Raw genomic sequence first — 27,106 nt, 5'->3', positions numbered from 1 at the left:
CCGGGAAAGGGTTGTAGCCCGCCGGTACCGACACAGGAGACCCGACTGGAAGCTGTGCCAGGACCGGAACCAACGTCCTACCTAATCAACCAATTGAGGGCAGGATTACAGGATGTCCCAACCAAAGTCCCAAAAGCAGACAACCACCCACAGAAAGGGATAGGGCAACCGCCAGGGCCCATAGATCCCACGGGTGAGCGTCAGCGGGCACGGCTCCTCAGGCACACAGAAAGCGGGGAGCGGACTCCCGTGTTCCATACCGGGAAGTCTAAACACACAACCACAACTAGTGCAGAGGAAAAGACGGTGACCACCAGCCCGGGTGGGGGATCAGAGTACAACCGGCCGCGGCAGCCGGCCACCAGCACCTTAGTTTACCAAAAGACTCGTGTGATTCATTTAATTGTGAGTAACCAAATACCCTGGTTCATCCGGGCGCGCAAGCCCCTGCCATCGCCATAGCCTGCACAGAGACACTGCGCCCCGGGACAACCATCCCTACCCACGGAGGGGTTAACATCCAGCTGCCACTACATCTCCCCCGGGTATCCCACAACAGCAGCGGTGGTGTCCCACTTCACCACACACCATGGGTGGCGTCACGACTCACGAACCGAATATGGCCAATGCCGTATAACTACGTCCCCCTTTTCATTCGGCGTGTCCGCGTGACCCCCGCGTCCGGAGGATCCCTCGAGCCACACAGCGGACCCGGATCAGAGCAGCCCGGCTACTGCGGGAGTGGGAGCGGCACATAAATCAAAGAAGTAGCAGAGCCTGTAAATTGTACACTGGACAAGATACATGGGCAAAGTGCAGCCTGACTGAAAGTGTAATGCTTTTCCATGTAATAAATGCAATGTATACTATTTTAAAAACTGGAGTCCCATTAGGGAGAATAACTGGAATGCGTATAGGTGCATTAAGATCATATTTTATAGTCCGTTAAAAACTTTAGAATAATGCTGTAGGTTTATAGATATTAAAATTTCATGATAGTTGTGGCAAACCAAGCTATGCTGTATGAATGTATACATGTATTAAAGTTATGGAGTACTGTATGTCAAATATGCTAATGCTTTAAATTGTAGATATTCTTGCATATTAAGATTGCAAGATCAATATCAGATATTAATAAACAATTTTCAGTCTTTGTGCTTTTAGATTCTAAAACTACATGCGCAAAATAGGCATAAATTAATTTCTTTTTATTTCTTTCCAGCCTTGAAGAGACCAAAAAACTGCTTGTTACAATGTATTCAAGATCATCTGCACTTTTTCTCATTGTTTGCACTGTTGCATCTTGGAATGTAAAAGCCACAACTGGAATAACTCCAACCAACAGCCACTCTCACTCTACTGCTTCAATAAGCACAGAAAATTTGCCTCCTGACACACCAGCTTTTACATCAGGAGATACTTTTTATCCTCTCTTGAATGCAAGTTCTAATTCAACATTTAATGACAGCAGCACCATAACTGAGCATTCAACTCTGCCGTCACTTGTAACTATATCTCCACCTCTAAAGAACAGTTCTGAGACGGGATCTACTTCTGCTTCCACAACTTTACATTTATCAAGTGCTGTATCAGAGACTGGAGACATCAGCAGCACAATCATTGCTTCAACAACTTTGCATTCATCTACTACTGCATCAAAGACAGGACAAGTGAGCAGTTCAGTTAGTAACAGCAATATCACAAAATCTGTTCTTCCAACCCAAGAATCATCAATCCCTCAGCGTAATGCAACAACACTGCCATTGGAGACAAATGCAACTGTAGTGTCAGGTAGGCTGTCAAAATGTTTTCATACTTGATTCTGTAAAATGAGAGTTAAAATAGTTACCAATCAATAGAGATGACCTGATTGAACGTCCCTGCAAATTTGAACAATTTGTGATTTGATTTACGAGGATTGCAAAAATACAAGCCTTGGTTGCATCCAGTGGCGTAACTACCGCGGCCCGGGAGGTTAGGGGCCCGGCGGCTGCCAGGCAGATCAGCAGCCAGCTCCTGTCAGTGTGAGAGGAGCTGCGCTGATCTGTCACAGACCTCGCGGCCGCTATTTGACCCGCTGCCGCCGCCGACACCGGGCCCCCCTGCCTGATGTCAGCGGCGGCACCGGGCCCCCCTACCTGGTGTCAGCGACTGCGGCGTCTCCCCCGTCACCGCGCACAGTAATGATGAAGCATAGCGCGGCCGGTGCCGCGCTATGCATCACCATTCTACCCCTGTGCGATGACGTCACTCCCGAGCGACTGCTGTGCTGAGTGCACAGAGTGCAGGACAGGAGGACGCCGACTGCAGCACCGGGAGAACGAGCAGCGGGGAGGACAGCAGCGGTGGAAGGAAGAGAGAAGGTGAGTACTTGGTTTTTTTTTTAATATAAGTGAGTAAACCGTGGCCAGAGGCTTGGGAAGGCAGTTCTGGGGAAGCTGCATTATTGTACATGGAAGCCTGGAGAGGCTGCTTTATACATGGAGGTCTGAGGAGGCTGCATTATATGTGGAGGTCTGGGGTAGCTGCATTATTATACATGGAGGCCTGGAGAGGCTGCTTTATACATGGAGGTCTGAGGAGGCTGCATTATATATGGAGGCCTCGAGAGGCTGTGTGTCGCCCTGGGCAAGCCAGGGGACACAGGTCACAACACCACCACACCCCACACTCCAGGTAGGCACACCTGCTAACCAGAAATCTTTGTTGCCTTCCTCCAGAGGTTGATGATGCACACCAGGGGGTGGGCCAGGCGGTTGGCTCCGCCCACCAAGGAGCTCACAACACTGGAGGCAGGAAGAAACCAGGCAGATAGCTCAGGGACGAGCTTGAGTGAACAACAGAGTCTAGTCAAGGAGGAGGAAGTGGAAGGAGTGGAGGAGTAGTCTAGACAGGGCAAAAGTAACCAACTAAGTGAAAGTGAAGGAAGGAAAGTAGTAACGGAGAAGAGTAAGCAAAGTGACAGAAGGAAAGAAAGCCTGAGAGCCCAGCTTTGTGTAGGGCCAGAACAGCAAGGTCAGCGACGGCGGTGACTGTTTGGAGGGGGACCGTTTGGAAGTTCCTGGAAGGACCCCGTTGGCTGTGTGCCCGGTGGTCTGGAGCAGTGTTCCGAAGGACAGTCAGCACCAGGGCAGGGGCCTCTCGGACCCCGGCAAGGCTAGGAGTCGCCAAATTTGCCAAATCCGTCAGTGACGAGGACGCAGATCCCCCAACAACCAAGTCCCGATTGACGGCAACAGCCCGACCATTACCGGGGAGACACCGCCACCGCCAAGGCACCAGTTTCCCCAGGGCCAGCGCCTGCGGGCAAAGTGTAGAGCTCCTCCGGCCCAGATTGCAGTCGGGGAGCGGGTAACTGGAGGGAATCCACCGCTACCATCAGACAACATAGGTGCAAGGAAGAGAAACGTCACCGTCACCTACCGGGAGTGCAGGTGCAGCCGTCTGTGGGACCGTCCTACCAGCCGTTGGTTTACCGTACAGACTGTGTCCGTGTGTCAGGCTGAGTGAGTACCATAGTGCCGCAAGGCACAGCGCTGCCCCCGCGTCCCTGCGCCCTCCAGGCCCTACACTCCACATCTCATCACCGGGCCCCGGGATCACCAACCCCTACCCACGGAGGGGCAACACAACACCTGGCTGCTCCGCATCACCATCCCCGGGACCCCCACACTGAGCAGCGGTGGTGCAATCACCACAACCGTGGGTGGCGTCACGAACTATAACAATCCCCATACCCAACAAACACCCCCTTTCACTCACGGGCGAGGAGTGTCGCTCGAGAAACCCCGGGATCCGGCCCACAGCTCGAGCCACCAGGAGCAGCTGCCGGACCCGAGCAGAAGGGGTGAGCGCGGTGTGCTGACACCCTCCTCCCCGCCCGCGACAACTTGGCGTCACGAACAGGATCTTACCGCTCTGCCGTTGGGTAGAGGTGCGCCTTGTTACCGCCGGAGGCATCCGGCAGAAAAATTTCAGAAGCCGCCATCTTTGGCGCGAAAAGTTCCCGCTCGAGCGTCTTCTCGAGCAGTAGAGGCACGAAGGCCAAAACCCCGCCCCGAGAGAGGAGGGGCCGGAAAGAGCTAAGGGGGACGCGATGGCGGCCGGCCGCATGTAGCTGCGGCTATACAAGCAGGGACGCCAGGACTCTGCAGCAATATTGGGTTCCTGGAAGGCACGCTTGCCAAGATGTACGACCCAACTCCCAACGAGGAAGCCCCCGCGCCCGGCACGGCGACGTGGTTGAGGGACCGGACCGTCCCGCTGAGTAACCGTCTGCAGGCTCATATGCAACTCCTCCTGGAGGAGTGGGAGACCGACATGGCGGACGTGTTGGCTGCTATGTGGAGACGCGAGGCAGAAGAGGATTTGGAGGAGCGGGTAAGCGACCCACGCCCCTGTATTCCTGAGGGATCGGCCGTTGGAGCTGAGGGGCCCGGCCGGCTTCCGCTCACCTTGCCTCTCTCCCCGCTACCCGCGATAGTTGCTGCCGCCCCGCCATTAGGCCCGCTACCAGCCCAACCGGTAGCGATACCCTGCCCAGCCGCTCCGGCGGACCAGCCGGCTGCAGACGTCCAAGACGGTCCTGAAGTACACCAGGGGGAACCGCTGGAACTGCGGCCCCTTAACAGCATGGTGCCAGAAGTCCCAGCAGTGACTGTGCCAGACCCGGAGCCTGGAACCATGGCCTGGATGAAGGCCCGGGTGATTCAATTCCACCGGCGTCAGCAGGAACAGATCTTCCGGATGATGGAGCAGTGGACCAACGAGGTGGAGGAGCTGATTACAACTGCCCCGATGTGCGAAAGGGGAATAGATGTAGCAGAACCGACTGGTGACCCACGTCCCTATGTCCTATCTGGACCGGCCGCTGCGGCTGAGGGGCCCGGCCTAGTCTCGGTCTATGCATCGCCCTTGCCGTCACTTACAGGGCGCCTCAGTATAAGCTCGCCTACTATGCTGCTCCATGCTACTGCAGAAGGGGCTGAAGTGTTGGATGCTGGAGGCCAGGAGGCTGCGGCAGCTGGCGGCAACCCGCCTGACGCAGGAACAAGAGATGACGACTCCTGCCCCAGCTCCGCATCCATTGTTGCTGCTGAAGGAGCAAGTGAGCGTTCCCGCTATGTGGGGGACCCCGTGGTTTACCATACCTCGCGTACCGGTGGAAATGGGTACCGGGTACCCCTGTCACAGCGGGCATGTCAGTGCATGTTTGATGTGCTGGTGGCAGAGGGTGGGTCCGCCTCAGCAGAAGGACCGGAGTAGGGCAGCGGATGCCCGTTGCACCGTCCCCGTTGGGACCACCACTGAAGTTGTGTGTCTGTTTGAAAAAGTTTAAAAGTTTGAAAGTTCTGCAAATGATAAGAAATGATCCCTGAGTTTTTACCTGATTATCTGCTTGATTGAACCGGCAGGAGCCGGCACCGTTGTCCCCGTGGGGACCGTTTAAAATGCATGGGAACTATCCATGGACAAGCCCGTGAACTCTGCAGGGCAACCACAAACGTTAAGTGGCTTGTAAATATGTTGGTTACCGTTACCGTTTCCGCAATGCCGCCTCCGGAGAGGCAGGTTGGAGGGAGGGCCCTGAGCAGAGCAGGCTGGGGCCCAGCCACCAAAGGAACCGGTGGCTACCCTCTGGAGGGGAAGGACAGATCCCGCTCGGGTACCGTGTGCTGGACTGTGGGTCAAGGGGTGCTGCCTGGGTTTTAGGGGCAGCATCAGGGCCAGGTTGCTTGGGTGGGAGAGAGCGGAAACCGTGACCGTATACCGTTGCAACGTTAAAGTAAATGTGCCTCCCGTCTTGGGAAGAGTTGTTGATTAAAAAAAAAAAATGTTATGTATGTTTTTGCTTAACCCTGTTATCCCCTTTTTACAGAAAAATAAAACCGGTGTAGGACGGCAGCCCGCGGACGGTCTGCATTTTGCTAAGGGGGAATGTGTCGCCCTGGGCAAGCCAGGGGACACAGGTCACAACACCACCACACCCCACACTCCAGGTAGGCACACCTGCTAACCAGAAATCCTTGTTGCCTTCCTCCAGAGGTTGATGATGCACACCAGGAGGTGGGCCAGGCGGTTGGCTCCGCCCACCAAGGAGCTCACAACACTGGAGGCAGGAAGAAACCAGGCAGATAGCTCAGGGACGAGCTTGAGTGAACAACAGAGTCTAGTCAAGGAGGAGGAAGTGGAAGGAGTGGAGGAGTAGTCTAGACAGGGCAAAAGTAACCAACTAAGTGAAAGTGAAGGAAGGAAAGTAGTAACGGAGAAGAGTAAGCAAAGTGACAGAAGGAAAGAAAGCCTGAGAGCCCAGCTTTGTGTAGGGCCAGAACAGCAAGGTCAGCGACGGCGGTGACTGTTTGGAGGGGGACCGTTTGGAAGTTCCTGGAAGGACCCCGTTGGCTGTGTGCCCGGTGGTCTGGAGCAGTGTTCCGAAGGACAGTCAGCACCAGGGCAGGGGCCTCTCGGACCCCGGCAAGGCTAGGAGTCGCCAAATTTGCCAAATCCGTCAGTGACGGGGACGCAGATCCCCCAACAACCAAGTCCCGATTGACGGCAACAGCCCGACCATTACCGGGGAGGCACCGCCACCGCCAAGGCAACAGTTTCCCCAGGGCCAGCGCCTGCGGGCAAAGTGTAGAGCTCCTCCGGCCCAGATTGCAGTCGGGGAGCGGGTAACCGGAGGGAATCCACCGCTACCATCAGACAACATAGGTGCAAGGAAGAGAAACGTCACCGTCACCTACCGGGAGTGCAGGTGCAGCCGTCTGTGGGACCGTCCTACCAGCCGTTGGTTTACCGTACCGACTGTGTCCGTGTGTCAGGCTGAGTGAGTACCATAGTGCCGCAAGGCACAGCGCTGCCCCCGCATCCCTGCGCCCTCCAGGCCCTACACTCCACATCTCATCACCGGGCCCCGGGATCACCATCCCCTACCCACGGAGGGGCAACACAACACCTGGCTGCTCCGCATCACCATCCCCGGGACCCCCACACTGAGCAGCGGTGGTGCAATCACCACAACCGTGGGTGGCGTCACGAACTATAACAATCCCTTCACCCAACAAACACCCCCTTTCACTCACGGGCGAGGAGTGTCGCTCGAGAAACCCCGGGATCCGGCCCACAGCTCGAGCCACCAGGAGCAGCTGCCGGACCCGAGCAGAAGGGGCACCCTCCTCCCCGCCCGCGACAGCTGCTTTATACATGGAGGTCTGAGGAGGCTGCATTATATATGGAGGCCTGGAGAGGCTGCTTTATACATGGAGGCCTGTAGAGGCTGCTTTATACATGGAGGTCTGGGGAGGCTGCATTATATATGGAGGTCTGGGGTGGCTGCATTATTATACATGGAGGCCTGGAGATACTGCATTATACATTAAGGCCTGGAGATACTGCATTATACATGGAGGCCTGAGGAGGCTGGGTGCATTGTTATACATGGAGGCCTGGAGAGGCTGGCTGCTACATTATACATGGAGGCCTGAGGAGGCTGGGTGCATTGTTATACATGGAGGTGGTCTGGAGAGACTGGGTGCTATATTATACATGGAGGCCTGAGGAGGCTGGGTGCATTGTTATACATGGAGGCCTGGAGAAGCTGGCTGCTACATTATACATGGAGGCCAGAGGAGGCTGGCTGCATTATTATACATGGAGGCCTGGAGAGGCTGGCTGCATTATTATATATGGAGGTCTGGGAGGGCTGCATAATACAAAATGAAGGACACCTTATACATGGAATATAGGGGTGCCTTATGCATGGAGGAGTATGGGGCTGCATAATGCAATATGAAGTTTTATGGGGTTGCGTTATAATACATATAGGACTATGGGGGCTACATTATAATATATGGAGGACTATGGAGGCTACCTTATACATGGACTATGGGGTGCATTATAAAACATTGGGGACTATGTGGTGCAGTGTAATATATGGAGAACTATGGGGTGAATTATAATATATGGAGAACTATGAGAAATTCATTATAATAATTGGAGGGCTACTTTATACAAGGAGGAATATAGGGCTGCATTATAATATATGGAGGCCTATGTGGTGCAGTATAATACATGGAGAACTATGGGGTGAAATATAATACATAGAGAACTATGAGAAATTCAAGATAATAATTGAAGGGCTACTTTATACATGGAGGATTATGGGGGTGCATTATAATATATGGAGGACTATGTGGTGCAGTATTATATATTGAGTACTATGGGGTGAATTATAATGCATGGACAACTATGGGAAATGCATTATAATACATGGAGGACTATGGAAGTGTATTCTAATATATGAAGGGTTATGTGGGACCCTTTATAGTATTTGGAAGGCTATGTGGGTGCCATTATTGTATTTGGAGAACTATATACAAGGGGGGACAAAGATACAAGCAGGGGATGGGAACGTTTTGTGCTGAGGGAAAAAGGCTCTTTTCCCTCAGCACCCAGCTTTCCCATGCTCTGCTATACATCATGTCTCAGCACCCAGCTTTCCCATGCTCTGATATGGGAAAGCTGGGTGCTGAGGGAAAGATGTATAGCAGAGCATGGGGAAGCAGTGTGCCGAGGACAAGATGGATATCAGAAAATAGGAAAGCTGGGTGCTGATAGAGGGATTTCAGATCATGGGAAATCTGGGCGCTGTGGGTAAGAGCCAAGTGTCAGCATCATTATCCTGTACCCCGAGTGTCAGTGTCATTATCCTGTACCCTAAATGTCGATGTACGTGGAGGGGGGGCCCAGGTCTGAACTTTGCACCGGGGCCCATCAAACTCTAGTTACGCCCCTGGTTGCATCTATTACATCACTTGGTCTAGAACAGCCAATGAAGTGGGGACTATCACATGGTCTAATAGATGGGGCCAGTCAAGTAGTGGTCATTTTAAGTTTTTAAAGGGAACTTGGCAGTTGCCTTATGCCATCCAAGCCAGCAGCATTCACATTTGCACTTGCAAAATTTCCTTCCTAACCAGCACTGTATAACAGTCACTAAAATGAGCATTTTTACCTTCTTTTTTGGTATGCAAATTAGGGCCTTAACTAGTCAAAGGATGCTGTTTTCCCAGAGTAGTCGGCCTTCTTTCCATGTTATCACGCCCGTGTGGGTGTGATGACATGACTTCTATGAGCTGGCATCATAGCCAGCTTCTGGAAATCTTGCACATGCACACGGCTCATTTGAGCAGCATCAGTGTGCCTCTCAAGCCAGATGTACACATCCCGGCTTCAAAGAGGCACACTACTAGAGATGGGCAATGTTCGAGGTTCACCAATTTCATGTTCGAGTGATTTTGGGGGTGCTCGAGATCGAATTCGAACTCGAGCTTTTTGCTAAAAGCTTGACAGTTCGAGTTACGTTCGAGAACGGTTCGATCACCAAATGCAGGGCTTTTTACAGCTACAGTGTGTAGGGAGCCATGGCTGGCAGCCTGCGGTAAACTGGTAACAAATGTAAATATCGGGTATCCAAGAAAAGTGCTTTGGTTAGTAACCAGATATTTACCCTGGTTACGTGTGCAGGGAGCCGAGACATCCCCGCTCGGCTCCGCCCCCTCCTGCACTCGGCATGTACACACACACACTCACACTCGCCTGTCCCCAGCCATGCAGTCCCCGGCACTGACGTCCTCAGCGCCACATGCCCCGCTAGGCTCCACTCACCTCACACTCTGCTGCCTGCACACATGGCCTTGCTAGGCTCCACCCACTTCACACTCTGCAGTCTGCACACATGGCCCCGCTAGGCTCCACCCACCTCGCACTCCGCACACATTTCCCCGCTCGGCTCCACCCACCTCGCACTCTGCACACATTATTCTGCTTGGCTCCACCCACCTCGCACTCCGCACACATTACCCTGCTTGGCTCCACCCACCTCGCACTCTGCACACATTACCCCGCTCAGCTCCACCCACCTCGCACTCTGCACACATTACCCCACTAGGCTCCACCCACTTCGCACTCCGCCGCCTGCACACATGGCCCCGCTAGGCTCCACCCACCTTGCACTCCGCACACATGGCCCCGCTCGGCTCCACCCACCTCACACTCCGCACACATTGCCCCGCTCGGCTCCACCCACCTCGCACTCCGCACACATTACCCTGCTTGGCTCCACCCACCTCGCACTGCGCACCCATTACCCCTCTTGGCTCCACCCACCTCGCACTCCGCACACATGACCCCGCTTGGCTCCACCCACCTCGCACTCCGCACACATTACCCTGCTTGGCTCCACCCACCTCGCACTCCGCACCCATTATCCCGCTTGGCTCCACCCACCTCGCACTCCACACACATTACCCCGCTTGGCTCCACCCACCTCACACTCCGCACACATTACCCCGCTAGGCTCCACCCACCTCGCACTCCGCACACATTACCCTGCTCGGCTTACCTGCAGTGATGAAGTCCTGCCCTCCCGACCTCAGCGCTGACACTGTCCTCCATGGCCGCCGCTTGTCACATCTCCTCTCGCTGCCGACCCGAGACTGTGACTAGCGGTGACGTCACAGGCTCCCGCGATACTTGGTTGTGAAGGCGGCGGTCATTGAAGTCAGTGACAGCTCTGCTATCAGCAGTGCAGGAGATCGTCACCGCATATAATGTACCTCGCTCCTGACAGCAGCACTTGTCATGCCCTGCAGTGACCTGGGCTGACCTATTGATGTTAGGTCAGGTCACTGCATTGCTCTCCCAGCCAATGGGAAACATTCTGTTCTTCATTGACTGGGACAGTGACTATGGTATGGATCGCCATGGGAACCCCTTGGATTACAGCAGACCTGGATTTGTTTTTCTTTCTAATAAATTGGTGAAAGAGGGAATGTGTTGAGGAGTGTTTTTTCAAATAAAAATGTTTGTTGTCTATTTTTTTTTTATTGCTGACTGGGTTGGTGATGTTGGGTATCTGATAGACGCCTGACATCACGAACCCCAGGGCTTGATGCCAGGTGACATTACACATCTGGTATTAACCCCATATATTACCCTGTTTGCCACCGCACCAGGGCACAGGATGAGCTGGGGCGAAGCACCAGGATTGGCACATCTAATGGATGTGCCACTTCTGGGGCGGCTGCGGCCTGCTATTTTTAGGCTGTGGAGAGTCCAATAACCATGGACCTCCCTAGTCTGAGAATATCAGACCCCAACTGTCCGCTTTACCTTGGCTGGTGATCCAATTTCCACGTGTTGTTTTTTTTTAAATTACTTATTTAATTTAAAATAACAGCCTGGGGTGACCTCAGTTTTGAATTACCAGCCAAGGTGAAGCTGCCAGTTGTGGTCTGCAGGCTGCAGCTGTCTGCTTTACCCTAGCTGGCTATCAAAAATAGGGGGAACCTTACGTCATTTTTTTTAAAATTTATTTTTTAGCCTAAATACAAGGCTAAGCACCTCGTAGTGCCACATGAAAGGCACCAAAAAGATGCAAAATTACAAAATGCAGGAGAGTGGGACATAATGTGTCTTTCTGCCATTATAATAACAGAAAAGACTGATATGAAGTGTACACGCACAAGAAAATCACCAGAGCGCTCTACGCTGTGAAAAGCAGTAGAAAATGGCACTGGAGTGAACATGTGACCGCCTCATGTAATTTGAAGCTATGGATCCTGGGTAAATTTATGTATTTTCTCTCCTTCAGTTTTTTTGCAGTACGCAAAAAAAACGGAAGGCACATGGATGACAAACGGATGACATAAGGACCGTATACGGAACAGAAACGGATGCCACACGGATGCACCCGTGAAAAGAACGGACCGTTTTTTGCGGACAGCAAAAACGGATCAGTCGTGTGAATGTAGCCTTATTCTGATCTGCCATTTATAAACAGCAGGCAGAAATAAGTGAATAGCGCCCCCCAGAGTCAGAAAATCTCCGTGGTTTCAGGGGTAGCTGAGACCCTGGAGATCATGATCAGGCCGTTTTTTCCGGTCCCCGCTCACGTGATTACCGGTATACACCGTATACCGATGATCACGTTACAGTAAATGACAGCGCCGGTAAAAAATTATTTATCTCCCATCTGGCATGAACAAACATGTCAGATGGGAGATAGATCTCCTCCCCGGTCCCCTCCGGTCCCCCGGTGTCGCCAAAGTGCCCCCCCGACCCCCTCCCAGAAATCCAAGATGGCCGCGCGCACAGCAGCGCGCCGGCCGCATTCACCTTACTCCTCTGATTTCTGTTGCATGTGCCATGACACATGCGACAGAAAACTCCTCCCCAAGCCCTGCCAGGTCACCCCCTATAACCCCTCCGGTGTTCCCCGATGTCCCACAGTATCTGTGCAGCGTTGATTCCCCGCGGCCTCCTCCTTCACAATAGACGCTGCCGCATGGACAGAGCGGCTGTCAGCTCAGCTTCCTGTGTTCAGACACAGTGAGTGGTGGTAACCATGCATCTGTAAGCTACTGCAATGCCCTGCTCATGAGGTAAGGAACATAGTTAATCAGGAGAGCTATACTACATTTCCAAATGGAGTTATTTGATTTTATAGTTGCCCTGCTGAACGACTACCAAACATGAGAGTCCGTTATACGCCACAAGAAAACATGTCTAAATAGCGAGCTCTATTGTTTAGTATTCATTCAGCTGGATAACTGGACTTAAAGGGGTATTCCATCTCCAAGATCCTATCCCCAATATATAGTAGGTGGAATAGCAATAATATCAGCAAATACCAATATTTGGAAATGTAGAATAGTTCTCCTGATTAGGCATGCCCTTACCTCATGAGCAGAGCATTGCAGCTTTGATAGCAACAGTTACAACATGGACTCTGCTGCTGTGGACCCGGGGAGAGTGGGTGCAGATTCATTGTACCCACTCTCCTGACATGGAGGGTCTGCACTCCTAGAAAATGGGGGATACGTTCCATGAGCGTGTCCCCCCCATATTCTAGACGGTCCAAAGTCGTCGTGGGACCCCCTTATTTTTTTTTCCTTACAATAAATTGGTGAAAGAGGGAATGTTTTGGGGAGTGTTTTTTGAAATACATTTTTTTTGTCTATTTTTTTTTTGTTAGTACTGACAGTTTGTGATGTCGGGTATCTGATAGACGCCATAACATCACAAACTGCTGGGCTTGATGTCAGGTGACCTTACAGCTCGTATAAACCCCATTTATTACCACATTTGCCACTACACCAGGGCTCGGGATGAGCTGGGGTGAAGCGCCAGGATTGGCGCATCTAGCGGATGCGCAACTTCTGGGGGGCCTGCGGCCTGCTATTTTTAGGCTGTTAAGTGCCAATAACTATGGACCTTCCCACCCTGAGAATACCAGACCACAGCTTTACCTTGGCTGGTGATCCAATTTGGGGGGGGACCCTACTTTTTTTTGTAATTATTATTATTTATAAAATTATTATAAAAAAGAGCCTGGGGTGACCTCCACATTGGATCCCCAACCACGGTAAAGCTGCTAGCTGTGGTTTTCAGGCTACAGCAGTCTGCTTTACCCTAGCTGGCTATCAAAAATGGGGTGACCCCACGTAATTTTTTTTTAACTATTTTTTTAAATAAAAAAAATTAATGGGCTTCCCTGTATTTTGATTGCCAGCCAAGGTAACACCAGGCAGATGGGGGTGGCAACCCGTAGCTGTCTGCTTTAACTGCGCTGAGAATCAAAAATACCGCAGGGCGCTACGTCATTTTTTTTAATGATTTATTTTTACAGCACTGTCATGTCAGGCAATCAAAATACAGGGAAGCCCATTTTTTTTTAGTTATTTAAATAAATAATAATAAAAAATATATGGGCTCCCGCTGCATTTTGTGTATTGCTAGATAAGGGTAATCCAAGCAGCTACTGGCTGCTAACCCCCACTACTTGGTGTTACCTTCACTGTCAATGGAAAATCCAGGGAAGCATTTTTTATTCCCAGAAAACGAAAAAAAAAAATAAATAAAAATGATGTGAGCTTCGCCATATTTTTGTATGCTAGCGAGGTAAAGCAGGCAGGTACAGGCTGCCCCCAACCCCCAGCTGCCTATTTGTACCCGGCTGGGAACTAAAAATATAGGGAAGCCCTTTTTTTAATTATTTCATGAATTTCATGAAATAATTAAAAAAAAAAAAAAACGACATAGGCTTCGCCCCATTTTTGTGTCCAGCCGGGTACAACTAGGCAGCTGGGGAATCCGCAGCACAGGTTAGCCCGAGGTTTCTGGGCGCCTCTGCTGCGAATTGCAATCCGCAGCCGCCTCAAAAAATGGCGCTTTCATAGAAGCGCCATCATCTGGCGCTGTATCCAACTCTTCCAGCTGCCCTGAACCCGGTTGGTCGCTGGGTAATAAGGGTTAATACTAGCTTTGTTTTACTAGCTAGTATTAAGCCAGAGATTCTTAATGTCAGGCAAGTTTGACCCGGCCATTAAGAATCTCCAATAAAGGGTTAAAAAAAGACACCACACAGAGAAAAAATACTTTAATAGAAATAAATACACAGACACACTTAGAGACTCCATGTTCATTACTCCCTGTCAGCTCTCCACGATCCTGGTCTTCTGTCTTCTTTCTCCTTCAGCCCATGCAGCTCTGCTACATCAGGCTTCACTGCATGGGAGAAAAACACTGCTGCCCCGTGCAGAAATCACTCAGTGAGAGTGACCACAGGCTGCCGGCTGTTAGTGGTGACTTCACCGCTCAGAGCAGGGTTACCATAGCAACGGTGCTCCAATCACGTGATTCCCGGTGCCTCTATTCACCAGCTGTGACAGACAGTCCTTGCATGTGGGCTGACTCTGTAAAGAGCGCCCCATGCAGGAACAGGGAGTCGTCTGTGTGCCAGAGCATATCGCCGGTACACGGAGATACACAAATGATCACCGCGTACTGGAGAAATGCACTGACAGGTCCTACATAACGCCTTATAGTCATGTGACCAGTCTGTAGCCAATGAGATAACTGACCCGTGACTGGTCACATGGATATTTTGATGTCACGATAGGTCCTATGCTGGTGCTGGTTACCGGGAGAACGCAGCGATCATCGGAAGGAATAGCGACATGAGACAGAGTGCAGGACGGATCGCGGGGACCGGTAAGTGTTATGGCAATGTTTATTAACTGTATGTGTACATTTATAATGTGTTTTTATGTGTTTGTGATTGCCTCCCATTGTTTTCAATGGGGTTTGAGAGGTTCGTCTAACGGCTCGTCAAACGAGGCACCGTGCGACGAACCGAACCGAACTCTAGGGGGGTGGCTCATCTCTACACACTACACATGATAAAAAAACAGCTTCTGCACTTGTGATTATGCGCAATGCACCTCTCTGAAGCTGGGATGTGTATACCCGGCTTGAGAGGCTCACCGGCGCTGCTGAAATGAGCCACGCGCATGCGCAAAATTTCCAGGAGCTACGATGATGCCAGCTCATGGGATTCAAGAGGGCCAACTAGACAGAGCAAACAATTCCCTTTGACTAGACAAAGCCCTAATTTGTGTATGAAAAACGGAGGTAATAAATGCTTTTACTAAACTTGTTTTGAAAAGTGTCTATAAAAAGGAAAGTGGCTATAAGTCAATAATTGAACAAAATTTATTGACTCTGTGCACAATTTATTTTCTGCGAAAATACATATTGAAAATTTACTGGCCATTACGAAGAGCAAACTACATGTATTGTGTCTTGTGGGCTTAGTTATGGCGAGGGCATAATTCCTGTTCCAGCAGATTCACTGCTTTTTACAATAATGCATTTCTCCACCTGTTCCCTACATCTATAGAACCTTTCTGGATTGTGCGGCTTTAACAATTTAGAGGAATGTCCTTGAATTAAACTGAAATCACTGAAAACTTTTGTGTTACTTGGATAAGGAAAGACTGATATTTTAAACTCTACATTGTATGTACAGTATTTATACGTCAGAAAAAGTAATGAATAAGAGGTTTGATATAAATGTGAAGAAAAACAAATATATATTATCACAGTGAATAGACCCCTCACATTTTTGTAAATATATTATATATTTTCATGGTATAACACTGAACATATGACACTTTGATATAATGTAAAGCAATCATTCTTCAGCTTGTATAACGGTGTAAATTTGGTGTGCCCTCTAAGTAACAACACACAGCTATTAATGTCTAAACCGCTGGCAACAAAAGTGATTACACCCCTAAGTGAAAATGGCCAACTTATGCCCAATTAGACAATTTTCCTGCCCGGTGTCATGTGACCCATTAGTGTTATTATATCTCGGGTGTAAAAGGGAGCAGCTATTTTAAATTTGGTGTTATCGCTCACAAACTTTCTCATACTGATTACTGGACGTTCAACATGGCACCTCATGGCAAATAATTCTGTGAGCATCTGAAAAAGACTAGCTGCTGCAGATAAAGATGGCCTAAGCTATATGAAAATTGCCACACCCTGAAACTGACCTGTAGCACAGTGGCCAAGACATACAGCAGTTTAAGAAGACAGGTTCCACTCAAAACAGGATTTGCCATGGTCGAAAGAAGTCATATCCAGAAGTTGTCTTTTCAAAATAGGCGTATGAGTGCTGCCAGCAATGCTGAAAAATTTAAAGGGGTGGGGAGGTTAGCCTGTCAGTGCTCAGACCATATGCAACACTCTGCATCAAATTGGTCTGCATGGCTTTCATTCCAGAAGGAAGCCTCTTCTAAAGATGATGCACAAGAAAGATCGCAAACAGTTTGTTGAAAACAAACAGACTGAGGACGTAGATTACTGGAACCATATCATGTGGTCTGATGAGACAAAGATATACTTATTTGGTTGAGATGGTGTCAAGCGTGTGTGGTGGCAATCAGGTGAGGAGTACAAAGAAAAGTGTGTCCTGCCTACAATCAAGCATAGTGGAGGGTGTGTCATGGTCTGGTGCTGCATGTGTGCTGCTGGCTTACAGAAGCTACAGTTCATTGAGGGAATCATGATTGCCAACATGTACTGTGACATGCTGAAGCAGAGCCTGATCCCCTCCCTACAGAAATTGGGCTGCAGTGCAGTATTCTAACATAACGACCCAAGAACAACCCTAAGACGACCACTGCCTTGCTAAAGAATCTGTGGGTACAGGTGCTAGACCTAAACCTATTAAGAATCTGTGGGGCATCCTAAAACGGAAGGTGGAAGAGCGCAATGTCTCCAACATCCATCAGCTCCTTGATGTCGTCATGAGGAAGTGGAAGTGGATTCCAGTGGCAAACCATGAAGCTGAGGGGCGTACTCACTTTTGTAGTCAGAAGTTTAGACATTAATGGCTGTGTTGAGTTATTTAGAGGGTACCTCATATTTACACTGTTATTGTTGTGAACACATTTGGACTGGGTTCCGGTTTGGGGTTCCCTCTTGTGGCCAGTACTGGTAGTAGAGTTGGTCTGCTTAACAGAAGCCAGACAGCTGATGAGGATTGGAAATCAGGCTGTTCAGACAAGTCCTATATAACTGAGTAGTGTTCTCTTGGTCTGGGCCGGTTATCAATGTTGTCTCCTATGGTGCTATGGACATTCTCGAGCCTGCCCTATCTTCTGTTTCTACCTGAACTCCTTGCAGATAAGTTTTGTCTTTGTATCTCTTGCTGGTTTGTTTCCATTTTCTTGTTTTATTTTTGTGGTACTAAGGTGTTGTGAATGTCAGTTATGCTTTGGCTGCTGTGAGGCTCCCTCTTGTGGCCAGGAATGGTTTGGTCAGAGACCAGGTGTGTTGAGCTATGGGCGTTTCCATTGCTAACTCTCTGGCTATTTAAACCCTGATCTGATAGCAGGCTATGCCGGATGTCAGTTGTTTTGTTCTTTGTTCACCAGCCTGCTTCATCCTGCTTCAGACCACATCTACCTCAGATAAGAGCTTTGCTCTTTATTTGTTACTTGGTTCTTTTTGCTCTTATCTGAGTTTGTCATTTGCTGTGGTTGTTTTCAGTTTATTTGCATGCAGGGATCTTCCCTGTCAGTTGCTTAGCTGGGTAGCTCCCTGCAGCTATGTTTGGAGTATTGCTCCTATAGGTCCATGTGTTTGTTGCTTCTTGAAATTGTAATGATTCCTGCTTTCTGTTCATTGGTATGACAAGAGCACCTGGTATAGGATGGAGTTCAGATCTAGTGATCTGAGGGCTTTTTTGTACTATCAGGTATTTGGACTTTTGCAGGGTTTTTCTCTGGCCACCATCAGCCCCTTTCCTGTCCTGTCCTATTTAGTCAGTAGGGCCTCACCTTTTGCTAATCCTATCATCTATCTGTGTATTGTGTTTTCCTATATCACCGCAGTCTCTGAATGTGGGGGGCTTGCTATTCTTTATCAATTTTCTGAGGCAGAGAGTTATTCATCTTTCCTTCCTTTAGGATAGCTAGTTCCCCGGCTGGGTTCGCTGTGCACAGGATGTTAGTTCACCCCTCAGCTACTTCTAGTGTTGATGGTTAGTAAGGGGATGGCGGCCAGATTAGTTGCCAATGCTCTTGTCACCGTGTCACCTTTTACCAATGACTTATGGTGGTCTTCCATGGTTCCGGATAATAACACTAAGGCTTCTCTCCTGGTTTTGCTTGTGTGGAGTTCTGGGTGGAGTTGGATCATTCCCTGCTGGGAATGTCTGTGTACCTTGCTCCATATTCTGCAATGTATTTTTGTCTTGTCATGCTTGGTATTGTCAGTCCTTCCTCTATATTAGTGTTTCGCTTGCATTCCAGTAACATCAGAGTACTGATATAGTGGGCTACTTCTAGTTATGTTGTCAGTTACAAGTCTACAGTCAGCTGAGTTTCCAACCACTCTGGTGATTCTCTGGGTTTCCTAGTTTTTGCCCCTTTTTGATCCTCCTTGGTCACTGAATCATAGCAGTTATACAAGCTGCACACTGACTACTTTACATTGTATCACAGTGTCATATCTTCAGTTTTATCCCATGAAAAGATATAATAAAACATTTACAAAAATGTGAGGGATGTATTCATTTTTGTGATATACTGTGTGTGTGTCTGTATGTATGTATATATATATATATATATATATAAATATATATATATATATATTGTGAGGTAGCGTGGTCGGCTGCGCAGCAGAAGACACGGGATCCAGGCACCAAGGGTCTTAGCACACGGTTTAATGTCCAAACAAAAGTCCACAACAATATACATGTGGCTCTCCAGCAGAGAACTCAGGGAGTTCTGTTCACTCCCTCACACCCGGCACACCTGCCCTTGTTCCTGTTTCCATTTAACCCTCCCTTCAGCCTGTAGGGAAACAGCATTAACCCTGGAGTGGATTTACTTTCTATCATGGAGTGAGCACAACCTGGGCGAGACATACCGGCCGTCATAGATAACCCCGGTCACAGTCTCACAATATATATACTGTGTGTATATATATATATATATATATATATATGTATATATATTTATATTTATTCATAATTTATTTATTTTTCAACAGCTATACCTGAATATACTTTCAAACTTTTTTTTATGTTTTAGATAAAAAAATGAATGGTATGAAATACTCAGAGACCGTTTTGACATCCATCTTTAGCACTATCTTAGTTGTGGTACTGTTGACCACTCTTGCATTCTGTTTCAACAAATATAGAAAACAAAGATCCCAGTATTCTCACCACCCTCTCCATGAAAATATATATGAGTCAGGTAAGATGTGCAATAGTATGGAATTAGTCAAGTAACTGAAATTATTGTGAAGAACCACCAGGAAGTGTCATGGTAAAGATTGAAATAATTGGATTAGCTTGTTTTTACGTAGAAGCCAATCTGATTTTCTTATGTAATTCAGAACAAGTATCACTATTGTTATCATCTTAATATATTGAAATCATCATTTTATATAGCACTGTGTACATACAAATGCTCATTTTGCCTTTGTACCCAGTTAATTCTTCTGTTTTCCATTAGGTCTTGAACATCACATGATTAAAAACAGACTAGCTAAATCCTTCTAAGTATTATGTAGCAAGTGAAGTATCTTTTTCTTGCATGAGCACTAGAACTATAATTTTACTCACTGCAAAGTCCCTCGCAGGGGGCTGAGTGGAGCAGGTGGGTCAGTAGTTGAAGGCGTGAACTAATTGTAGCGCCCCTGAACCCCTCATGGTGCTACAAGGTTCTGCATCCTGTCACGCTCCCCGGGTCCCCTGTCCAGCTCCCCGGCTCCCCTGCCACGCTCCCCGGCTTCCCTGGCGCACTCCCCGGGTCCCCTGTCCAGCTCCCCGGCTCCCCTGCCACGCTCCCCGGCTTCCCTGGCGCGCTCCCCGGCTCCTCTGTCCGGCATCCACCGCCCCACAGCCTCCAGGCCTCCTCAGCTAGGATCCCCAGGCGTCCCGGTCCCCGCTCCCAGCGTCCGCTGTCAGCTTCGCTCCGGCCCGGCTCCCCTGCCTCCTGTTCGCCGCTCCCGGCCCTGGCTTCTGGCACCCGGGCCTCGCGCATGCGCATTAGGGCGCGCGCGCGGTCATTGACCCTTTCTCAAAGGGCCAGCGTCCACAGACAGGATATTGAACACACAGGTACAGGGTATAGAGGGCTTTAATGTCCAAGTGGGCGGGGCCTGTTCTTCGTGTTTCCTAAGCTAGGAGTCAGGTCTCCTTGTCCCTGTGATATACTCACCTCTCTCTCTTCTAGAGCCGCACCTGCCTCGCCATCCGGTCCTGCCGATTCCCGAACCCCGCACGCTTACTACCTGCCATCCCGTCAGTCCGTACCATCTTTGATTCCTGTGGTGACCCGTCCTCTCGCTCCATCAGTTCCGGACTCTGCCTGACACCATTTTGGCCTCCGAACCTGAGCTCCGTCACCCGGACTACCATCTGTGACTCCGTGGTCCCAGGGACTTCTACATTCTACTATTTTGCACGGACTATCCTGCTACCTGTAGTGCTCCGGCTACCGGACCCCTTGCCATCAGTGAGGAGTTCGGCCCAGTGGATCCACCTCCTGGGTCTGCCCGTCCACCTGGCCCTAACAGTAAGAACAGGCCATGGATCCCGCCGAAGCACTAGCGGCCTTGCAGGAGGAACTCACACGCCAGCGTGAGACCCAGACCCGTATGCTGAACTTTATGTCTTCTGTGGACGCCCGCCTGAACACGCTACAAGCGTCGGTTACATTTTCGGCATCTCGAGCTTCCACTGGACGATCCACGGCCCCAGCTCCCGTGGCAGCCTCCTCGGATGCTTCCAGGCTTCGTCTGGCCTCACCACCCCGGTACGCCGGAGATCCCAAGACCTGCAGGGGATTCATAAACCAATGCTCCCTCCATTTCACGCAACTGCCGCATTTGTTTGCCTCCGACCAAGCCAAGGTCGCGTTCATGATGTCCCATCTAGAGGGTGAGGCACTGGCGTGGATGAACCCCTTGTGGGAGAAGGAGGACCCTGTGACCACTAACATCCAGGAGTTCCTGCAGGCATTTCGTGGCACCTTTGATGAGCCCGGACGCGCCTCCGCGTCTGCCTCATCTCTCCTCTGGTTACGTCAGGGGACTCTGACGGTGGGTCAATATGCCATCCGTTTTCGCACCTTGGCCTCGGAACTCGGGTGGAACAATGAGGCTCTAACCGCCGCCTTCTGGGAAGGTCTCTCGGGTCGAATTAAAGACGAGCTGGCTAGTCGTGACGTGCCGTCTACCCTGGATGCCCTGATTGCGCTAGCAACTCGAGTGGACATCCGCTTTCAGGAACGATCCAAAGAGGTGTCCCGTGAGAGACATCCGATACGGCATTCCTCTCCTCCGCAGAAGCCCGCCGTACTTCAGTCAACGGCATCTGGTGTCTCCGTCCACGAGCCCATGCAGATCGACCGTGTGCGGCAGTCTGAACAACGCCGAGCAGAACGGCTCGCCAAGGGCCTCTGCTTCTACTGCGGAGAGGGCACACACCTTCTACGCTCCTGTCCAGAGAGGCCGGGAAACTCCAAAGCCTAGGCTTGGTAGGAGAGGCCACCCTAGGTGCTGGGACTCTCTCAGACCCGGTTACGTGGACTGTTCAAGTGACAACGGGAGAGACGCGGTTCACGGCCGAGGTGTACCTCGATTCCGGGGCAGCAGGCAATTTCATCCAGCAGGCCACGGTGGACAAGTACCAGGTGCCTGTTACTCCACTCAACAAACCCCTCGTGATTGCCTCCGTGGATTGGAGACCCCTCTCTGACACCATCTCGTGGATCACCAAGCCGGTGGAACTGCGTATCGGTGCCCTGCACACCGAGAACATCGCTATCTATGTCCTCCCACACATGTCACATCAAATCCTGCTGGGACTCCCCTGGTTACGGACACACGAACCGTCAGTCAGCTGGGGCACTGGTGAAATCACCCGATGGGGCTCCTCTTGCCACGAGAACTGTCTGAAGACCATACAACCCATCCGACGACCTCCGGTTCCAGAGTCCCTACCAGGACTGCCCTCGGCCTATTGGTCCTTCGCGGACGTCTTTGACAAAAAGGAATCTGAGGTACTTCCGCCACATCGTCCTTACGATTGTGCCATTGACCTGCTCCCGGGAACTACACCACCTCGAGGACGGATATATCCGCTGTCTCCTGCCGAAACAAGGGCCATGTCTACCTACATCACAGAGAACCTGGCAAGGGGATTCATTCGGAGATCCTCCTCTCCTGCTGGAGCAGGCTTCTTCTTCGTTAAGAAGAAAGAGGGCGACCTACGCCCATGCATAGACTACCGGGGATTGAACCAAATCACCGTGAAAAATAAGTACCCCCTGCCGCTCATCCCCGAATTGTTTGATCGGCTTAGAGGAGCTCGTGTGTTCACCAAGTTGGATCTTCGGGGTGCCTACAACCTGGTCCGCATCCACTCAGGGGACGAATGGAAGACCGCGTTCAATACTCGCGATGGGCACTATGAATACTGTGTGATGCCCTTCAGCCTGTGTAACGCACCAGCAGTCTTTCAGGAATTGGTGAACGACGTGTTCCGAGACCTTCTCTACGTCTGTGTGGTGGTGTATCTTGATGACATCCTGGTCTTTTCTCCGGACCTCCAGACCCACAGAGAGAATGTGCAGCTGGTACTACAAAGACTGAGGGAGAATCGTCTGTACGCCAAGTACGAGAAGTGTGTCTTCGAGCAGTCTTCTCTTCCCTTCCTGGGTTACGTAATCTCCGATACCGGCCTGCAGATGGATCCGGAGAAGGTCTCTGCCATTCTCAACTGGCCCCCTCCTTCTGGACTGAAGGCAATCCAATGCTTTCTGGGATTCGCAAACTATTACCGTCAGTTCATCCCTCACTTCTCTGCTCTGACTGCACCTCTCTCCGCCTTGACCAAGAAGGGGGCTAATCCAAAGGACTGGTCACCTGCGGCCGACGCCGCGTTTGGCTCCCTGAAGCGGGCATTTGCTTCCTCCCCTCTGCTCCACCATCCGGAGTTAAACCGACAGTTCACCTTGGAGGTGGATGCCTCCTCCTCGGGAGCCGGAGCAGTGCTCATGCAGAAGTCCTCCTCCGGGAAGATGGTTACTTGCGGTTTCTTCTCCAAGTGCTTCTCTGCGCCTGAACGCAACTACACCATCGGTGACCGGGAGCTATTGGCAGTCAAACTGGCTCTGGAGGAATGGCGCTACCTTCTGGAAGGAGCAGTGTACCCCGTGATCATTTACACGGACCACAAGAACCTGGAATACCTGCAGTCTGCTCAGCGACTGAACCCACGGCAAGCCAGGTGGTCCTTGTTCGTTGCCAGGTTCGATTTCCAGCTCCATTTCCGACCCGCGGACAAGAATGTACGCGCAGATGCCTTGTCCAGGTCATTCATGCCCATGGAGCAGGAGGAGGAGACATCCCAGCCCATCATCTGCCCTAGTAAAATCATTCCGGTGGCCCCTGTCTCCCTGGCCCAGATACCGCCCGGGAAGACCTATGTCTCTGAGACTGACAGGCAAAAAGTGTTGCACTGGGGCCATGCCTCGAAAACAGCCGGCCATGCTGGTCAGAAGAGAACGTGGAGTACAATTGTACGTCACTACTGGTGGCCATCCCTTCGCACGGACGTCGCTTCTTTTGTCTCTGCCTGCTCCTCTTGAGCCAGGAACAAGACGCCCAAACATTTGCCATATGGCCGTCTTCTGCCTCTGCCTATACCCTCTGTTCCGTGGCAACACATTGCAATGGACTTTATTACGGACCTGCCCTTGTCCTCCGGACACACAGTCATATGGGTCGTGGTGGATCGGTTCTCCAAAATGGCTCATTTCGTCCCTATGGCTGGACTGCCCTCAGCCCAGGAACTCGCTGATGCTTACATACAGCACATCTTCCGGTTGTATGGCTTTCCATCACACATTGTGTCCAACAGAGGAACTCAGTTTACCTCCCGCTTCTGGAGGGCTCTCTGCAAACATCTGGGAGTGACTCTGGACTTTTCTTCAGCCTACCATCCTCAGTCGAATGGCCAAGTGGAACGAGTCAATCAGATCTTGACCTCCTTCTTACATCGCTACGTCAACGCCCATCACGATGACTGGTCCACGCTTCTTCCTTGGGCTGAATTCTCCCATAACCACCACGTCAGTGAGTCCTCCTCCAGCTCTCCCTTCCATGTCGTTTACGGACTTCAGGCTTCCGTCCCATTACCTGTATCCTCTTCCTCGGATGTCCCTGCTGCTGATGCTGTAGCACGTGACTTTGCAACAATTTGGAACTCTGTCAAGACGTCCCTTGGACGTGCTTCCCTTCGGATGAAGAGACATGCAGACAAGAGGCGTCTGGATCCCCCGTGTTTCTCTACAGGAGATCTGGTCTGGCTTGCCTCCAAAATATGTCCGATTGAAGATACCATCTTACAAGCTGGGTCCTCGCTACATCGGGCCGTTTAAAGTCCTCAGCAAAATAAATGATGTCTCCTACAAGCTGCAGCTCCCGGCCACGATGAGGATACCCAACTCCTTCCACGTCTCCCTGCTCAAGCCGGTTGTCCTTGGTCCCTTCTCCGCTGCTGCCAGTTCGGCTCCTCCTCCTATTGCCGATGACGACATCTATGCGGTAAGGGATATCGGGGCCATGAAAACCGTACGGGGCCGGCAGTTCTTCTTAGTGGACTGGGCAGGGTATGGTCCTGAGGATAGGTCCTGGGAACCCCGGGAGAATGTGGGTACTCCTCTGATACGTGCCTTCCTATCTCGGTTGCGGGGAGGGGGGCGTGGGGGGGGTACTGTCACGCTCCCCGGGTCCCCTGTTTAGCTCCCCGGCTCCCCTGCCACGCTCCCCGGCTTCCCTGGCGCGCTCCCCGGGTCCCCTGTCCAGCTCCCCGGCTCCCCTGCCACGCTCCCCATCTTCCCTGGCGCGCTCCCCGGCTCCTCTGTCCGGCGTCCACCGCCCCACAGCCTCCAGGCCTCCTCAGCTAGGATCCCCAGGCGTCCCGGTCCCCGCTCCCAGCGTCCGCTGTCAGCTTCGCTCCGGCCCGGCTCCCCTGCCTCCTGTTCGCCGCTCCCGGCCCTGGCTTCTGGCACCCGGGCCTCGCGCATGCGCATTAGGGCGCGCGCGCGGTCATTGACCCTTTCTTAAAGGGCCAGCGTCCACAGACAGGATATTGAACACACAGGTACAGGGTATAAAGGGCTTTAATGTCCAAGTGGGCGGGGCCTGTTCTTCATGTTTCCTAAGCTAGGAGTCAGGTCTCCTTGTCCCTGTGATATACTCACCTCTCTCTCTTCTAGAGCCGCACCTGCCTCGCCATCCGGTCCTGCCGATTCCCGAACCCCGCACGCTGACTACCTGCCATCCCGTCAGTCCGTACCATCTTTGATTCCTGTGGTGACCCGTCCTCTCGCTCCATCAGTTTCGGACTCTGCCTGACACCATCTTGGCCTCCGAACCTGAGCTCCGTCACCCGGACTACCATCTGTGACTCCGTGGTCCCAGGGACTTCTACATTCTACTATTTTGCATGGACTATCCTGCTACCTGTAGTGCTCCGGCTACCGGACCCCTTGCCTTCAGTGAGGAGTTCGGCCCAGTGGATCCACCTCCTGGGTCTGCCCGTCCACCTGGCCCTAACACATCCCCACAAGGATGCAGGGCCTACTTCCTTAGGGACCCAGAACCCCAGTGACGGTACCAAAAAAACCCCAGGTAATCCAAGTTTTTCCCAACAATTCCCCCATACAATGGTACCCAACTAGAGTGGAACCAATGGATGGCCGCCTAGAGGTGGAGCCACTCCAGTCCACAAGTTAACCAGGTGGGAGAGGCAGACTGTGGAGAGTAGTCAGTTGAGAGTTGACAGCTGGAGAGTGAAGGTGGAAGCAAAGCGATGTCCTGACTCGGGTTGATGGTGACCTGGTACCCAGGAGAAGTGGTTGCCAGTGGAGTACGGTGGAGTACTCCCGGAACTACGCACCGACGGGGTACAGGACCCTAGGACAGGAAAGAGCTTTAAGCCGACCTATTAACACCTACACAGCAAGGGGACCATCAAGGACCTTGCTGACCCTAAAGAATCCGAAGACTCAGTAGCAAATGGAGATCAGGGGACAGTACCAGAGACTCCAACCCCACAGGGTTCATGCTACCGTCAGGCGGACAGAAGTGGACAAACCACAGGGCGGGGACCCCCATTTGTTCTATACCACAGGGACCCACTTACCAGAGACAGGTGCAGGGGAAGAAGGTACCAGAGAACCAAACTGGCACTGGGATGAAGGGGACCTGGAGACGAAACCAGCCGGCCTCAGGTAACCAGTTAACATCTACCAGCAGTGAGTAAACCTGTTGCACTGAATACTTGTGTGGACTACCTTCTTCTTTCGCCCACTGCACCATACACCTTCTGGAGCAAAACCCTACTTGCGGTGGGGCTACCATTCTGGCTGCCAATACCACCAGCCCCAGTAGAGACATTCTGCAGCGGCGGCTCCCTATACTTAGCCGCAACACCGCAAGTGGCGTCACATGTGAACATTATCCTATCGCCCCTGTAAATATCCCCATTACAAAAAGGGCCCAGGGCACGGAATCGGGCAATGGCCACCACAGTGACATTCGCAAGATATATACCACCCGGAACCGAGTACCCCATATCCCTGGGCGTGACATAATCATGCAGGGAAAAGAAACTTCCAGTTTCTACATAAAGCTTATAAAGATTCAGCTAGTCTATTTTTAA

The 27,106-nt window shown here is 51.2% G+C and overlaps 1 protein-coding gene across 1 annotated transcript in view; it reads left to right on the top strand.

The window, feature by feature from the left end:
- The window catches only part of LOC142289715 (uncharacterized), a 133,647-nt gene that overhangs the window by 103,298 nt on the left and 3,243 nt on the right, over positions 1-27,106 (top strand). Inside the window, exons 2-3 of the mRNA XM_075333637.1 lie at positions 1,223-1,791; positions 19,455-19,622. Of these exons, the coding sequence (XP_075189752.1) occupies positions 1,254-1,791; positions 19,455-19,622 (706 nt within the window). The 5' untranslated portion in view covers positions 1,223-1,253. The remainder of the gene's footprint in view (positions 1-1,222; positions 1,792-19,454; positions 19,623-27,106) is intronic.

Source organism: Anomaloglossus baeobatrachus, chromosome 2 (genome assembly GCF_048569485.1).
Source record: "Anomaloglossus baeobatrachus isolate aAnoBae1 chromosome 2, aAnoBae1.hap1, whole genome shotgun sequence".
Classification (NCBI taxonomy): domain Eukaryota; kingdom Metazoa; phylum Chordata; class Amphibia; order Anura; family Aromobatidae; genus Anomaloglossus; species Anomaloglossus baeobatrachus.
The sequence above is the reverse complement of the archived record's forward strand: the minus strand, read 5'-3'. Positions and strand labels throughout refer to the sequence as shown.